Source organism: Nerophis ophidion, linkage group LG20 (assembly GCF_033978795.1).
Source record: "Nerophis ophidion isolate RoL-2023_Sa linkage group LG20, RoL_Noph_v1.0, whole genome shotgun sequence".
Classification (NCBI taxonomy): Eukaryota; Metazoa; Chordata; class Actinopteri; order Syngnathiformes; family Syngnathidae; genus Nerophis; species Nerophis ophidion.
Genome location: NC_084630.1, coordinates 42,579,808 through 42,597,436, shown reverse-complemented (window position 1 = coordinate 42,597,436; position 17,629 = coordinate 42,579,808). Strand labels below are relative to the sequence as shown.

At 40.6% G+C, this 17,629-nt stretch overlaps 1 protein-coding gene across 3 annotated transcripts in view; it reads left to right on the top strand.

Annotated features, from left to right (window-relative positions):
- LOC133539146 (E3 ubiquitin-protein ligase MARCHF4-like) overlaps positions 1–17,629 on the top strand; it is a 58,342-nt gene that overhangs the window by 27,014 nt on the left and 13,699 nt on the right. For all 3 annotated transcript variants that reach the window (XM_061881256.1, XM_061881254.1, XM_061881253.1), the window contains exons 3-5: positions 324–397; positions 10,461–11,270; positions 11,394–11,574. In XM_061881256.1, coding sequence (XP_061737240.1) covers positions 324–397; positions 10,461–11,270; positions 11,394–11,574 — 1,065 coding nt within the window. The remainder of the gene's footprint in view (positions 1–323; positions 398–10,460; positions 11,271–11,393; positions 11,575–17,629) is intronic.

The following is a 17,629-nucleotide window of genomic DNA, read 5'->3' as shown; positions in this document are numbered from 1 at the left end:
TCAGAAGTCAATTAACTGCAAAAGGACAGAAAAACAGTTAGCATGCTGATAATAAAATGCTAACAATTGTTGCGGGCTGTTCAAAGATGAACTACGGGTTATTGTTTGGACACCCCTGGTCTGCTGCACGTTTCCGCATCTTCAATGTTTGGTTAAGGCAGACAAGACAGAAGAGATCCTGGATAAGTTCCATCATAGTACAGTCCTCCTGTCTTCTTCTACGTGTCTTCGTCTTCTAGTCAACCACCGCTGGGCTCAAATGGATTGGCAAGAAATGCATTCAGGAATAAGTCATGAATGATTTCTTTGTTTGTTTTTTTAAGGCAAGCATTTCAACAGCGGGACAAACGAACCGCTGCAAGACGTCCATCACCCCGTCCTCTCAGGACATTTGCAGGTACTGTCTCTTTAAGTGTCGCCTGTCAGTCTTATAGCAGGGAATACAAAGCTGGTAGAAATGTGCAATACTTCCTTCTCAGCTCACCTGAGTTCTCTTCCCCTGCGATGGAAAACCACAAGTTGTGTCCTTTAGTGTGTGTGTCTGTGTGTGTGTTCTTGTATTTCTACCCTTCTTGAGACAGAAACAAGGAAAAGTAGCTTTCATATGAGGAGGTGATGACATAAATCATGGTCCCAACAGAATTTCCTTCTAATAGACCACGGGTGCCCATTACGTCGATCGCGATCGACTGGTCGATCTCGGAGGGTGTGTCAGTCGATCTCAAGCCAGGCATTAAAAAATAGACATAAAAATGAGCAATCATCAATCATTCCAAGACTTCACTTTCGTCAGTTGTTTGACATTCTCGGCACCCGAGGATCTTGTGAGATGACGCTGGCTGCTGCCAGCTCATATTTAAGAAAAAAATCACTAACAGGGCGGACGCAGAGAAACACATTTTATTTCTAGAGACTCCGTACCTACTGTCAAAACTCTAAAGAGCGACTGCACAGTTCCTGTCTTCACCATAAAAGACCTGTTTCATCCTGCCTGTGCTAACAAAATAAGAGTCTCAGAAAGCTAGCAAGCTACGGAGTTTGATGCCCCGCCCTCAGCGACCGCTTTCTCACTTGCTTGCCCACCCGCACACTCACTGACGTCACTCACCTGCTGCCAGACATTAAAGGGCCACACACATATGCTACTCTCATAACAAAGTGTTTAAAAACCAGTATGCAAGTTGGACAAATGAGATGCCAAATCCAATCACTTTCATGTGGTATTGGACAGAAAGGAGGACTTTTTTTTCCCTCCATTTGAAAATGCGGACGTTATCAGCACCACTGTCTAATTCCAATCAATGCAAGTCATCAGAATCAGGTAATACACCAACTTATATTCTTGTCTTCATGAAAGAAAGACATCTATATGTGTTAAACATGCTTGTATTATCATTAAACACCATTAACTTGTTAACAAAAATGTCTCTTTCATAAATAAATAAATCTAAATTATAAATAGGAATGAGGTAGATCTCCTCGACTTGGTCGATTGAAAAGTAGCTCGCCTGCAGAAAAAGTATGAGCGCCCCTGTAATAGACAATGTCTCATTTGCAAATCTACGAGTCAATTTTTCAAATTGACTTTTAAAAGTGCTCCCCCTCTGGTCAACATATGAAATAACAAGTGTGTGTGTAACAATTTGAAGTGCCCCCCCCCCCTCTGGCCAACGTATGTCATAACAAGTGTGTGTAAGAAATTGAAATGTGCCCCCTTTGGCGATAAGAAAAAAAAACAAATATGTATATAGAGCTGGTACTCCGGCTTCCTCCAACCTCCAAAAAAACATGTACCTGGGGATAGGCCCCTCCCACCTCCAAAGACATGCACCTGGGGATAGGCCCCTCCCACCTCCAAAGACATGCACCTGGGGATAGGCCCCTCCCACCTCCAAAGACATGCACCTGGGGATAGGCCCCTCCCACCTCCAAAGACATGCACCTGGGGATAGGCCCCTCCCACCTCCAAAGACATGCACCTGGGGATAGGCTCCTCCCACCTCCACAGACATGCACCTGGGGATAGGCCCCTCCCACCTCCAAAGACATGCACCTGGGGATAGGCCCCTCCCACCTCCAAAAAAACATGCACCTGGGGATAGGCTCCTCCCACCTCCAAAGACATGCACCTGGGGATAAGCCCCTCCCACCGCCAAAGACATGCACCTGGGGATAGGCCCCTCCCACCTCCAAAGACATGCACCTGGGGATAGGTCTCCCCCACCACCAAAGACATGCACCTGGGGATAGGCCTCTCCCACCTCCAAAGACATGCACCTGGGGATAGGCCCCTCCCACCACCAAAGACATGCACCTGGGATAGGCCCCTACCACCTCCAAAGACATGCACCTGGGAATAGGCCCCTCTCACCTCCAAAGCCATGCACCTGGGGATAGGCCCCTCCCACCACCAAAGACATGCACCTGGGGATAGGCCCCTCCCACCTCCAAAGACATGCACCTGGGAATAGGCCCCTCCCAACACCAAAGGCATGCACCTGGGGATAGGCCCCTCCCACCTCCAAAGACATGCACCTGGGGATAGGCCCCTCCCACCACAAAAGACATGCACCTGGGGATAGGCCCCTCCCACCTCCAAAGACATGCACCTGGGAATAGGCCCCTCCCAACACCAAAGGCATGCACCTGGGGATAGGCCCCTCCCACCTCCAAAGACATGCACCTGGGGATAGGCCCCTCCCACTTCCAAAGATATGCACTGGGGGATATGCCCCTCCCACCACCAGACATGCACCTGGGGATAGGCCCCTCCCACCTCTAAAGATATGCACATGGGAATAGGCCCCTCCCACCACCAGACATGCACCTGGGGATAGGCCCCTCCCACCACCAGACATGCACCTGGGGATAGGCCCCTCCCACCACCAGACATGCACCTGGGGATAGGCCCCTCCCACCTCCAAAAAACATGCATCTGGGGATAAGCCCCTCCCACCGCCAAAGACATGCACCTGGGTATAGGCCCCTCCCACATCAAAAAAAACATGCACCTAGGGATAGGCACCTCCCACCTCCAAAGACATTCACCTGGGGATAGGCCCCTCCCACCTCCCAAAAGGTGGGAGGGGCCTAACAAAAGGGCAACACTAAATGGTCCATAGTGTGTGAATGTGAGTGTGAATGTTGTCCGTTTATCTGTGTTGGCCCTGTGATGAGGTGGCGACTTGTCCAGGGTGTACACCGCCTTCCGCATGAATGCAGTTGGGATAGGCTCCAGCACCCCCCCTGACCCCATAATGGACAAGTGGTAGAAAAATGGATGGATGTATATAGAATAATACTGTAGTAACTTGAAGTAAATAATGAAGATTAAAAACCTATTACAAACCAAAAATTCCTAAAAAAAAAATAAAAATAAATAAAAGCTTACCCTTTTATATTTGCATGGTATGTATATATTATTAATGTTGGAAATATAAATCTTTAGCTTGGTCCTAAAGAGGTAGGCATTTTTCTCAGGTCTCCAGAAAGTAAAAAAGACATAAATGTGTGTGTGTGTGTGTGTGTGTGTGTGTGTGTGTGTGTGTGTGTGTGTGTGTGTGTGTGTGTGTGTGCGTGCGCTCCTTATTTGTCCGTCTTCTCCTACTCTCTCTTTGTCATGTTTTCACGCTTGATTTATTTCTTCTGTCACTGGCTGGCAGACAAAGTGAGACGTGAGCAGATTATATTAGGGGACCATATCCTGCTGGAGGAAAACTGCAAGACGTCCCAAGTCAAAATGTCCACATTTTAACCGTTTTGGGGGCTTTTTCAATGCCGCTACAAACTAGTTGTGTGATTAATCTGCTTTGACACATAATTCATGTGACAGGATGACAGTGTCATGTTCACACAATCTTTTACAAAGGGGTCCAAAGCGGTCTACAAGAGTCCCAGGGGGCCGAGTGTACAGTTGGTCTTTTTCTGCCATTTTCTCTGCAAAGAAGGCATTGTGTGATTGAATAGAACATCTGCAAAACTGGGTTGCAGGATTGAAGCCCATTTACCCTTAAATGTAACAGTTTGGTAAACATGGGAAGAATAGTACTTAAAAGGACTATTTTGTTACAGGATGCCAGAATTGTGTCAGAACTTTTTCCCCATAACGTGATGACTTAATCCTCTGACTGTGACTATTCTCACACTATCTTGCTGACTGTGACTATTCTCACACTAACTTGATGACTTAGTCCTCTGACTGTGACCATTCTCATACTAACTCGATGACTTAGTCCTCTGACTATTCTCACACTAAAATGATGACTTAGTCCTCTGACTGTGACTATTCTCACACTAAAATGATGACTTATTCCTCTGACTGTGACTATTCTCACACTAACTTGATGACTTAGTCCTCTGACTGTGACCATTCTCATACTAACTCGATGACTTAGTCCTCTGACTATTCTCACACTAAAATGATGACTTAGTCCTCTGACGGTGACTATTCTCACACTAAAATGATGACTTATTCCTCTGACTGTGACTATTCTCACACTAACTTGATGACTTAATCCTCTGACTGTGACTATTCTCACACTAACACACTAACTTGATGACTTAGTCCTTCGACTGTGACTATTCTCACATTAACTCGATGACTTAGTCCTCTGACTGTGACTATTCTCACATTAACTCGATGACTTAGTCCTCTGACTGTGACTATTCTCATACTAACTTGATGACTTAGTCCTCTGACTGTGACTATTCTCACACTAACGTGATGACTTAGTCCTCTGACTGTGACTATTCTCACACTAACGTGATGACTTAGTCCTCTGACTGTGACTATTCTCACACTAAAATGATGACTTAGTCCTCTGACTGTGACTATTCTCACACTAACTTGATGACTTAGTCCTCTGACTGTGACTATTCTCACACTAACACACTCACTTGATGACTTAGTCCCTTGACTGTGACTATTCTCACACTAACTCAATGACTTAGTCCTCTGACTGTGACTATTCTCACATTAACTCGATGACTTAGTCCTCTGACTGTGACTATTCTCACATTAACTCGATGACTTAGTCCCCTGACTGTGACTATTCTCACATTAACTCAATGACTTAGTCCTCTGACTGTGACTATTCTCATACTAACTTGATGACTTAGTCCTCTGACTGTGACTATTCTCACACTAACGTGATGACTTAGTCCTCTGACTGTGACTATTCTCACACTAACGTGATGACTTAGTCCTCTGACTGTGACTATTCTCACACTAACTTGATGACTTAGTCCTCTGACTGTGACTTCTCACACTAACACACTAACTTGATGACTTAGTCCTTTGACTGTGACTATTCTCACACTAACTCAATGACTTAGTCCTCTGGCTGTGACTATTCTCACATTAACTCGATGACTTAGTCCTCTGACTGTGACTATTCTCACATTAACTCGATGACTTAGTCCTCTGACTGTGACTATTCTCACACTAACGTGATGACTTAGTCCTCTGACTGTGACTATTCTCACACTAAAATGATGACTTAGTCCTCTGACTGTGACTATTCTCACACTAACTTGATGACTTAGTCCTCTGACTGTGACTATTCTCACACTAACTTGATGACTTAGTCCTCTGGCTGTGACCATTCTCATACTAACTCGATGACTTAGTCCTCTGACTGTGACTGTAATCTCACACTAAAACACTAACTTGATTACTTAGTCCTCTGACTGTGACTATTCTCACACTAACTTAAAGACTTGGTCCTCAGACTGTGACTATTCACACACTAACTTGAGGACTTAGTCCCCTTACTGTGACTGTATTCTTACACTAATACACTAACTTGAGGACTTAGTCCTCTGACTGTGACTGTAATCTCACACTAAAACACTAACTTGATGACTTAGTCCTCTGGCTGTGACTATTCTCACATTAACTCGATGACTTAGACCTCTGACTGTGACTATTCTCACACTAACTTGATGACTTAGTCCTCTGACTGTGACTATTCTCACACTAACTTGATGACTTAGTCCTCTGACTGACTATTCTCACATTAACTCGATGACTTAGTCCTCTGACTGTGACTATTCTCACACTAACTTGATGACTTAGTCCTCTGACTGTGACTATTATCACACTAACTTGATGACTTTGTCCTCCGACTGTGACTATTCTCACACTATTGACTTAGTCTTCTGACTGTGACTATTCTCACACTAACTTGATGACTTAGTCCTCTGACTGTGACTATTCTCACACTAACTTGATGACTTAGTCCTCTGACTGTGACTATTCTCACACTAACTTGATGACTTAGTCCTCTGACCGTGACCATTCTCACATTAACTCGATGACTTAGTCCTCTGACTGTGACTATTCTCAAACTAACATGATGACTTAGTCCTCTGACTGTGACTATTCTCACATTAACTCGATGACTTAGTCCTCTGACTGTGACTATTCTCACACTAACTTGATGACTTAGTCCTCTGACTGTGACTATTCTCAAACTAACTTGATGACTTAGTCCTCTGACTGTGACTATTCTCACACTAACACACCAACTTAAAGACTTAGTCCTCAGACTGTGACTATTCACACACTAACTTGAGGACTTAGTCCCCTTACTGTGACTGTATTCTTACACTAATACACTAACTTGAGGACTTAGTCCTCTGACTGTATTCTCACACTAACTTGCTGACTTAGTCCCCTGACTCTGACTGTATTCTCACACTAACTTGCTGACTTAGTCCCCTGACTGTATTCTCACATTAACTTGCTGACTTAATCCTCTGACTCTGACTGTATTCTCACATTAACTTGCTGACTTAGTTCTCTGACTGTATTCTCACACTAACTTGCTGACTTAGTCCTCTGACTCTGACTGTATTCTCACACTAACTTGCTGACTTAGTCCTCTGACTATGACTGTATTCTCACATTAACTTGATGACTTAGTCCTCTGACTGTATTCTCACACTAACTTGCTGACTTAGTCTTCTGTCTGTGACTGTATTCTCACATTAACTTGATGACTTAGTCCTCTGACTGTATTCTCACATTAACTTGATGACTTAGTCCTCTGACTGTATTCTCACACTAACTTGATGACTTAGTCCTCTGACTGTATTCTCACACTAACTTGATGACTTAGTCCTCCGACTGTATTCTCACACTAACTTGCTGACTTAGTCCTCTGACTCTGTCTGTATTCTCACACTAACTTGCTGACTTAGTCTTCTGTGTGTGACTGTATTCTCACATTAACTTGATGACTTAGCCATCTGACTATGACTGTATTCTCACATTAACTTGATGACTTAGTCCTCTCACTGTATTCTCACACTAACTTGCTGACTTAGTCTTCTGTCTGTGACTGTATTCTCACATTAACTTGATGACTTAGTCCTCTGACTGTATTCTCACACTAACTTGATGACTTAGTCCTCTGACTGTATTCTCACACTAACTTGATGACTTAGTCCTCCGACTGTATTCTCACACTAACTTGCTGACTTAGTCCTCTGACTCTGTCTGTATTCTCACACTAACTTGCTGACTTAGTCTTCTGTGTGTGACTGTATTCTCACATTAACTTGATGACTTAGTCATCTGACTCTGACTATTCTCACACTAACTTGCTGACTTAGTCCTCTGACTGTGACTGTATTCTCACATTAACTTGATGACTTAGTCTTCTGTGTGTGACTGTATTCTCACATTAACTTGATGACTTAGTCATCTGACTCTGACTATTCTCACACTAACTTGCTGACTTAGTCCTCTGACTGTGACTGTATTCTCACATTAACTTGATGACTTAGTCCTCTGACTGTATTCTCACACTAACTTGCTGACTTAGTTCTCTGACTGTATTCTCACATTAACTTGATGACTTAGTCCTCTGACTGTATTCTCACACTAACTTGCTGACTTAGTCCTCTGATTGTATTCTCACACTAACTTGCTGACTTAGTCCTCTGACTGTATTCTCACACTAACTTGCTGACTTAGTTCTCTGAAAGTATTCTCACACAACTTTACACAGTTTTTCTTACTACTTTTTTCCTCGTAAAATGACATTGTTTCATAACATTAGGACTTTTTTCTAGAAATATTCCAGCTTTTTTTCTGCAGTTTTATTTTCACGAGGTCATCATTTTCAAGACTAAACAATTAGTTCCTCTTTATAACCAAAAACCCAGGGACATACGCACCTTGCCATGACCTTGCCCTGGTCCTGGACCATACAAGTCCAGAGGCTGGCAGACACCTGAAGCCATTGACAAATATGATAAATAGTATTTTAGGGGTGTCCAAACTTTTTCCACCAAGAGCCGCATAGTAAAATAAATCAAAGGATGCGGGGTCTATTGCCTTCTGCCCGATAGTGGCTGAGATAGGCACCAACGCCACCTGTGACCCCAAAAGGGAATAAGTGGTAGAAAATGGATGGATGGATTGATGCGGGGGCCATTTTATAATTTTGACATCCTAAAACCAATACACTACATTTTTTTTTTTTTAAACTTACTTCTCCCTTCCACGTGAGTAAATGGTAAAGATCCTGTGGACCTGAAAAGGTCTCAGAAATAAAATATGCAAAAGTAATTAATGTTATTTTATTGTTGTTATGTTTAACATTCAACACTAAAATCTCGAGATCAACTCTAGAATTATTCTTCCATACAAAGATTTTAAAATGTTTTAGTTTCATGCAGTTTTTGTCAAAAAAACCTCGAAAATAAAATTTTAGCAAAAGTACAAATAAGCAATATTTCCTCTTCAAAGTAGAATATTTGATGTGAAGTAACCAAACCCTTGAGTAGGTCAAGAATTCATTTATTTTTATGCTTATTGTTAGTTTTTTTTTTTTTAACAATAAAAGGCTTAAAAAAAAAAACACTAAAAGGTCTTTTGGATCAAAAAGGGCCCACTTCTAAAAAGTGTTTATTTACTTTTAATGCTTGAATCTTTCCATCAACTTCAGAAATCTGTCCATTATTAAAATTTTTATAGATGATTTTTTTATTTGTTTTATGCTTTTTGTTGAAAAACATTTTAACAAACACCCAAAATATGCAAACTTTTTTCAAAAACATTAAAATATAAAATATATGATGTGAAGTAACCAAAGCCTTGAGTAGGTCAAGAATTCTTTAATTGTTATGCTTTTTTTTAGTTTTTTTTTTTTTTTAACAATAAAATGCTTAAAAAAAAAATACACTAAAAGGTCTTGTGGATCAAAAAGGGCCTACTTCTAAAAAGTGTTTTTTTTCTATTTACTTTTAATGCTTGAATCTTTACATCAACTTCAGAAATCCGTCCATTATTAAAATTTTTATAGAGGATTTTTTTATTTGTTTTATGCTTTTTGTTGAAAAACATTTGAACAAACACCCAAAATATGCAAACTTTTTTCAAAAACATTAAAATATAAAATATTTGATGTGAAGTAACCAAAGCCTTGAGTCGGTCAAGAATTCATTAATTGTTATGCTTTTTTTTTAGTTTTTTAACAAAAAAATGCTTAACAAAAAAATACACTAAAAGGTCTTGTGGATCAAAAAGGGCCCACTTCTAAAAAGTGTTTTTTTTTTTAATTTACTTTTAATGCTTGAATCTTTACATCAACTTCAGAAATCTGTCCATTATCAGAATTTTTATAGATGATTTTTTTTATTTATTTGTTTTATGCTTTTTGTTGAAAAACATTTGAACAAACACACAAAATATGCAAACTTTTTTCAAAAACCTTCAAATATAAAATATTTGATGTGAAGTAATTGGAGCCTTGAATAGTTCAATTATTCACTGATTTTAATTGTTTATTTTATTTTATTACACTAAAGGTATTGTGGATCTAAAAGGGCTTGCTTCTAAAAGTGTTAAGAATAAGTCATACTTTTAAAATTTTTTGATGTTTTAATATTTACAACCACTTCAGAAGTCGATTATTTGGATTTTTTTTAAACATTGCAGCTTTAATTTTGGAACTTTCTGACTTTCCCCCCACAGATTAAAACTTTCATAATTTTCCACAATTTTTTTTAATAATATTAAGACTTTTTCTAAGCATTTTATGATATTTTTCCTAATATTAACAGACTGTTACATATTATGTCTTGGAACATTTCCTTTATTCATGTAAGATTAATAAGGCTGTATTCTCCTGACATGTATGTGTGTATATATATGTATGTATGTATACATGTGTATGTATGTATATGTCAATCCATTTGTATGAATGTGTGTATTTATGTATGGATGAACAGTATGTATGTATGTATGTTTATTTGTACAGTGAATGGATTTAGAATTGGGATGAATAAGAATCGCGCTTTGGATGTGAATTGATTTTAGTACACCCATAAAGTATGAAATAGACTAAAAGCTATGATGTCATCTCATTCATGTTCATGTTTACATCTCATCATCCATGTGTGTGTGTGTGTGTGTGTGTGTGTGTGTGTGTGTGTGTGCGTGTGTTCAGTGTTGGTCAGCTGACCCCCGTAGAGGAGAATGTGGTTGCTGAATTGCCCAAAGCGATCACCACCAAGAGGACGGTCCCCATCACAGGGCGTGGCCCCTCATGTGCGGCCCCCAAGAAGCAGGTGAAACGCCGCCACCGCCGCAAGAAAAGCAGCTTGGTCGCCTCCGACTGCGTGGACGGCAACGCCAGCCGCCAGCCCGCGGACCGCGGCGAGCGCAGCCTCAGCTCCGACCGCAGCGAGCTGGGCGAGAAGCGGGTGCGGCCCTCGCGCGGTCACCGGGAGATGGCACCTCGCCTGCGCTGCTCGGCCGGCGCCTGCTCGGACTCCACCTCCTTGGACGAAGAGCCGCCCCGGCGGGCCCGCAGCTGGAGCAAGGAGAAGTGGCGGCGAGCGCGGCGCCGTAGCAAAGGCTGCGATGAGGTGACGGAGGTGATGGAGCTGCAGTCGGTGGGCTCCGACGAGTGGAAGGAGGAGCGGCCCATGGAGGAGCGGCCCATGGAGGAGCGGCCCCTGGAGGAGCGGCCCATGGAGGAGCGGCCCCTGGAGGAGGACGGCCTGAAGAAACGCTGCAGCAGCGGTGGCTCCGTCATCGGACACCGCGCCGACACAGAGGTCAAAGGTCGCGAGTCAAACAGCACAGCGGACAGCTCCTCGCTGGCGGAGGACGGCGAGGAGCCGATCACCAAGGAGTATCAGGAGGAAGTATCGGGGGGCGGGGACATGTCGGCGCCAACACCTCACAAGCTGTGTGGCGTGAATGGTGGCGCGCCTCTCGTGTGCTCTGATGATTCTGAGATGGAGGTGTGCAGGTCAGTCTGTCTGTCTGTCTGTCTGTCTGTCTGTCTGTGTGTGTGAGACACTGTCCATCTGCAAGACACACACGTACACAGAATATGTAAATATGCGTTCTGTGTGTGTGTGTGTGTGTGCAGGATCTGCCACTGCGAGGGCGAGGAGGAGTGTCCCCTCATCATGCCATGTCTGTGCACCGGCAGCCTGAGCTTCGTCCATCATGCATGTCTCTACCAGTGGATCAAGTCCTCCGACACACGCTGCTGTGAACTCTGCCACTACCACTTCATCATGGACACCAAGCTCAAACCACTGCGCAAGGTAACGCACGCACGCACGCACGCACGCACACACACACGCACACACACACACACACACACACTCTTACATAATGCAGCCCTGGTACTCACAAAGGTGACGTTCCTCCACCCCCAGAAAAATGGCAAAAAAACATGAATAGTTGATACAAAAATAGAAAACCTTGTAACATTATGACATTTTTCACATGTAACTACAACTTTTTCACATAACATTACAACTTATACTTATGACATTTTTCACATGTAACTACAACTTTTTCACAGAACATTACCACTTATACTTGTGATGTTACGACATTTTTCGTCTGTAACTACAACTTTTACGTAACATTGGAACTTATACTTGTGATGTTACGACATTTTCCATATGTAACTACAACTTTTTCACAGAACATTACCACTTATACTTGTGATGTTACGACATTTTTCGTCTGTAACTAAGACTTTTTCACAGAACATTACAACTTATACTTGTGATATTACGACATTTTTCATATGTAGCTACAACTTTCTCACGTAACATTACAACTTATACTTGTGATATTACGACATTTTTCATATGTAGCTACAACTTTCTCACGTAACATTACAACTTATACTTGTGATATTACGACATTTTTCATATGTAGCTACAACTTTCTCACGTAACATTACAACTTATACTTGTGATATTACGACATTTTTCATATGTAGCTACAACTTTCTCACGTAACATTACAACTTATACTTGTGATATTACGACATTTTTCATATGTAGCTACAACTTTCTCACGTAACATTACAACTTATACTTATGACATTTTTAACATGTAACCACAACTATTTCACAGAACATTACCACTTATACTTGTGATTTTACGACATTTTTCATCCGTAACTCCAACTTTTTCACACAACATTACAACTTATACTTGTGATGTTATGACATTCTTCATCTGTAACTACAACTTTTTCACAGAACATTACAACTTATACTTGTGATGTTACATTTTTCATCTGTAACTACAACTATTTCACAGAACATTACAACTTATACTTGTGATGTTACGACATTTTTCATATGTAACTACAACTTTTTTACAGAACATTGAAACTTATACTTGTGATATTACGACATTTTTCATATGTAGCAACAACTTTCTTACGTAACATTACAACTTATACTTGCGATATTACCACATTTTTAACATGTAACTACAACTATTTCACAGAACATTACCACTAATACTTGTGATGTTACAACATTTTTCGTCTGTAACTACAACTTTTTTACGTAACATTGAAACTTATACTTGTGATGTTACGACATTTTTCATATGTAACGACTTTTTCACAGAACATTACAACTTATACTTGTGATATTACGACATTTTTCATATGTAGCTACAACTTTCTCACGTAACATTACAACTTATACTTATGACATTTTTAACATGTAACTACAACTTTTTCACAGAACATTACCACTTATACTTGTGATGTTACAACATTTTTGGTCTGTAACTACAACTTTTTTACGTAACATTGAAACTTATACTTGTGATGTTACGACATTTTTCATATGTAACTACAACTTTTTCACAGAACATTACAACTTATACTTGTGACCTTTTTAACATGTAACTACAGCTTTTTCAAGTAACATTACCACTTATACTTGCGATATTAAGACATTTTTCGCATGTAGCTAAAACTTTTTCACAGAACTTTACAACTTACACCCGTGATATTATGACATTTTTCATATGTAACTACAACTTTTTCACATAACATTACAACTTGAACTTATATGCCATTTTTCACATGTAACTCCAATTTTTTCATGTAAAATTACAACTTAGACTTGCGATATTACAACTTTTTCACAGAACATTACAACTTTTTTGCGATAAATGAGGCATCCCCTCCTAACTATACGAATGCGCATATTGCCCGTCACCTCAAAAAGGGAGGGGGTGTCGCACTAATATACAACGAAAACTTTAACTTTAGTCCTAACTTAAATAATAAATATAAATCGTTTGAGGTGCTTTCTATGAAGTCTGCCACACCTCTGCCTCTGTGCCTGGCCGTTATCTACCGCCCCCCAGGGCCCTATTCGGACTTTATTAATGAATTCTCAGAGTTTGTTGCTGATCTAGTGACGCACGCCGATAATATAATTATAATGGGGGACTTTAATATCCATATGAATACCCCATTGGACCCACCGTGCGTGGCGCTCCAGACTATAATTGATAGCTGTGGTCTTACACAAATAATAAATGAACCGACGCATTGCAGCGGTAATACGATAGACCTAGTGCTTGTCAGAGGTATCACCGTCTCCAAAGTTATGATACTCCCGTATACTAAAGTAATGTCCGATCATTACCTTATAAAATTCGAAGTTCAGACTCATGTTCGGCAAGCTAATAATAATAATAACTGCTATAGCAGCCGCAACATTAATGCTGCCACAACGACGACTCTTGCGGACCTACTGCCCTCGGTAATGGCACCGTTCCCAAAGTATGTGGGGTCTATTGATAACCTCACTAACAACTTTAACAACGCACTGCGCGAAACCATTGATAGTATAGCACCGCTGAAGTTAAAAAAGGCTCCAAAAAGGCGTACGCCATGGTTTACTGAAGAAACTAGAGCTCAGAAATTATTATGTAGAAAGCTGGAACGCAAATGGCGCACGACTAAACTTGAGGTGCACCATCAAGCATGGAGTGATAGTTTAATAACTTATAAACGCATGCTTACCTTAGCTAAAACTAATTATTACTCAAATCTCATCCGCATTAATAAAAACGATCCAAAATTTTTGTTTAGTACAGTAGCATCGCTAACCCAACAAGGGACTCCTTCCAGTAGCTCCACCCATTCGGCAGATGACTTTATGAAGTTCTTTAATAAGAAAATTGAACTTATTAGAAAGGAGATTAAAGACAATGCGTCCCAGCTACAACGGGGTTATAGTAACACAGATACGATTGTATATACAGCGGATACTGCAAATATCCAAAATAGTTTCTCTCGTTTTGATGAAATAACATTAGAAGGATTGTTACAACGTGTAAATGGAATAAAACAAACAACATGTTTACTTGACCCACTTCCTGGGAAACTTATCAAGGAGCTTTTTGTATTATTAGGTCCATCAGTGCTAAATATTATAAACTTATCACTTTCCTCGGGCACTGTTCCCGTTGCATTCAAAAAAGCGGTTATTCATCCTCTCCTTAAAAGACCTAACCTCGATCCAGACCTCATGGTAAACTACCGACCGGTGTCTCACCTTCCCTTTATTTCGAAAATCCTCGAAAAAATTGTTGCAGAGCAGCTAAATGAGCACTTAGCGTTTAACAATCTATGTGAAACCTTTCAATCCGGTTTCAGGGCAAATCACTCGACTGAGACAGCCCTCGCAAAACTGACTAATGATCTATTGCTAACGATGGACTCTGATGCGTCATCTATGTTGCTGCTCCTCGATCTTAGCGCTGCTTTCGATACCGTCGATCATAATATTTTATTAGAGCGTATCAAAATACGAATTGGTATTTCAGACTCAGCCCTGTCATGGTTTAACTCTTATCTTACTGATAGGATGCAGTGCGTCTCCTATAACAGTGTGACCTCGGACTATGTTAAGGTAACATGTGGAGTTCCCCAGGGTTCGGTCCTTGGCCCTGTACTCTTCAGCATCTACATGCTGCCGCTAGGTGACGTCATACGCAAATACGGTATTAGCTTTCACTGTTATGCTGATGACACCCAACTTTACATGCCCCTAAAGCTGACCAACACGCCGGACTGTAGTCAGTTGGAAGCGTGTCTTAATGAAATTAAACAATGGATGTCCGCTAACTTTTTGCAACTTAATGCCAAAAAAACGGAAATGCTGATTATCGGTCCTGCTAGACACCGACCTCTATTTAATAATACAACTTTAACATTTGACAACCAAATAATAAAACAAGGTGACTCTGTAAAAAATCTGGGTATTATCTTCGACCCAACTCTCTCCTTTGAGTCACACATTAAAAGCGTTACTAAAACGGCCTTCTTTCATCTCCGTAATATCGCTAAAATTCGCTCCATTTTGTCCACTAAAGACGCCGAGATCATTATCCATGCGTTTGTTACGTCTCGTCTCGATTACTGTAACGTATTATTTTCGGGTCTCCCAATGTCTAGCATTAAAAGATTACAGTTGGTACAAAATGCGGCTGCTAGACTTTTGACAAGAACAAGAAAGTTTGATCATATTACGCCTGTACTGGCTCACCTGCACTGGCTTCCTGTGCACTTAAGATGTGACTTTAAGGTTTTACTACTTACGTATAAAATACTACACGGTCTAGCTCCAGCCTATCTTGCCGATTGTATTGTACCGTATGTCCCGGCAAGAAATCTGCGTTCAAAAGACTCCGGCTTATTAGTGATTCCTAGAGCTCAAAAAAAGTCTGCGGGCTATAGAGCGTTTTCCGTTCGGGCTCCAGTACTCTGGAATGCCCTCCCGGTAACAGTTCGAGATGCTACCTCAGTAGAAGCATTTAAGTCTCATCTTAAAACTCATCTGTATACTCTAGCCTTTAAATAGACCTCCTTTTTAGACCAGTTGATCTGCCGCTTCTTTTCTTTCTCCTATGTCCCCCCCTCCCTTGTGGAGGGGGTCCGGTCCGATGACCATGGATGAAGTACTGGCTGTCCAGAGTCGAGACCCAGGATGGACCGCTCGTCGGGACCCAGGATGGACCGCTCGCCTGTATCGGTTGGGGACATCTCTACGCTGCTGATCCGCTCGAGATGGTTTCCTGTGGACGGGACTCTCGCTGCTGTCTTGGAGCCACTGTGGATTGAACTTTCGCAGTATCATGTTGGACCCGCTCGACATCCATTGCTTTCGGTCCCCTAGAGGGGGGGGGTTGCCCACATCTGAGGTCCTCTCCAAGGTTTCTCATAGTCAGCATTGTCGCTGGCGTCCCACTGAATGTGAATTCTCCCTGCCCACTGGGTGTGAGTTTTCCTTGCCCTTTTGTGGGTTCTTCCGAGGATGTTGTAGTCGTAATGATTTGTGCAGTCCTTTGAGACATTTGTGATTTGGGGCTATATAAATAAACATTGATTGATTGATTGATTGATGAACTTATACTTATGACATTTTTAACATGTAACTACAACTTTTTCTCGTAACATTACCACTTAAACTTGCGATATTAAGACATTTTTCGCATGTAGCTAAAACTTTTTCACAGAACATTACAACTTACACCCGTGATATTACATTTTTCACATGTAACTACAACTTTTCAAGTAAAATTACAACTTATACTTGCAATATTACAACTTTTTCACAGAACATTACAACTTATACTCGTGATATGACATTTTTCATATGTAACTACAATTTTTTTCACGTAACATTACAACTTATACATGCAGTATTAGGAAATGTTTCAAATGTAACTACAACTCTTCCCCGTAACATTACAACTTATCCTTGAGATATTAAGAAATTTTTCACGTAACATAACAACTTATTATTGTGATATTGCAACATTTTTCACATGTAACTAAAAATTTTTCATGTAACATTAAAACTTACACTTGTGATATTATGACATTTTTCACATGTAACTACAACTTTTTCTTGTAAAATTACAATTTAAACATGGGATATTACAACTTTTTCACAGAACATTACAACTTATACTCGTGATATTACATTTTTCATATGTAACTAATTTTTTTCGCGTAACATTACAACTTATACACGCAATATTAGGAAATGTTTCAAATGTAACTACAACTCTTCCCCGTAACATTACAACTTATCTTTGAGATATTAAGACATTTTTCACGTAACATAAAAACTTATTATTGTGATATTGCGACATTTTTCACATGTAACTACAATTTTTTCATGTAACATTAAAACTTACACTTGTGATATTATGACATTTTTCACATGTAACTACAACTTTTTCTTGTAAAATTACAATTTATACTTGGGATATTACAACTTTTTCACAGAATATTACAATTTATACTTGTGATAT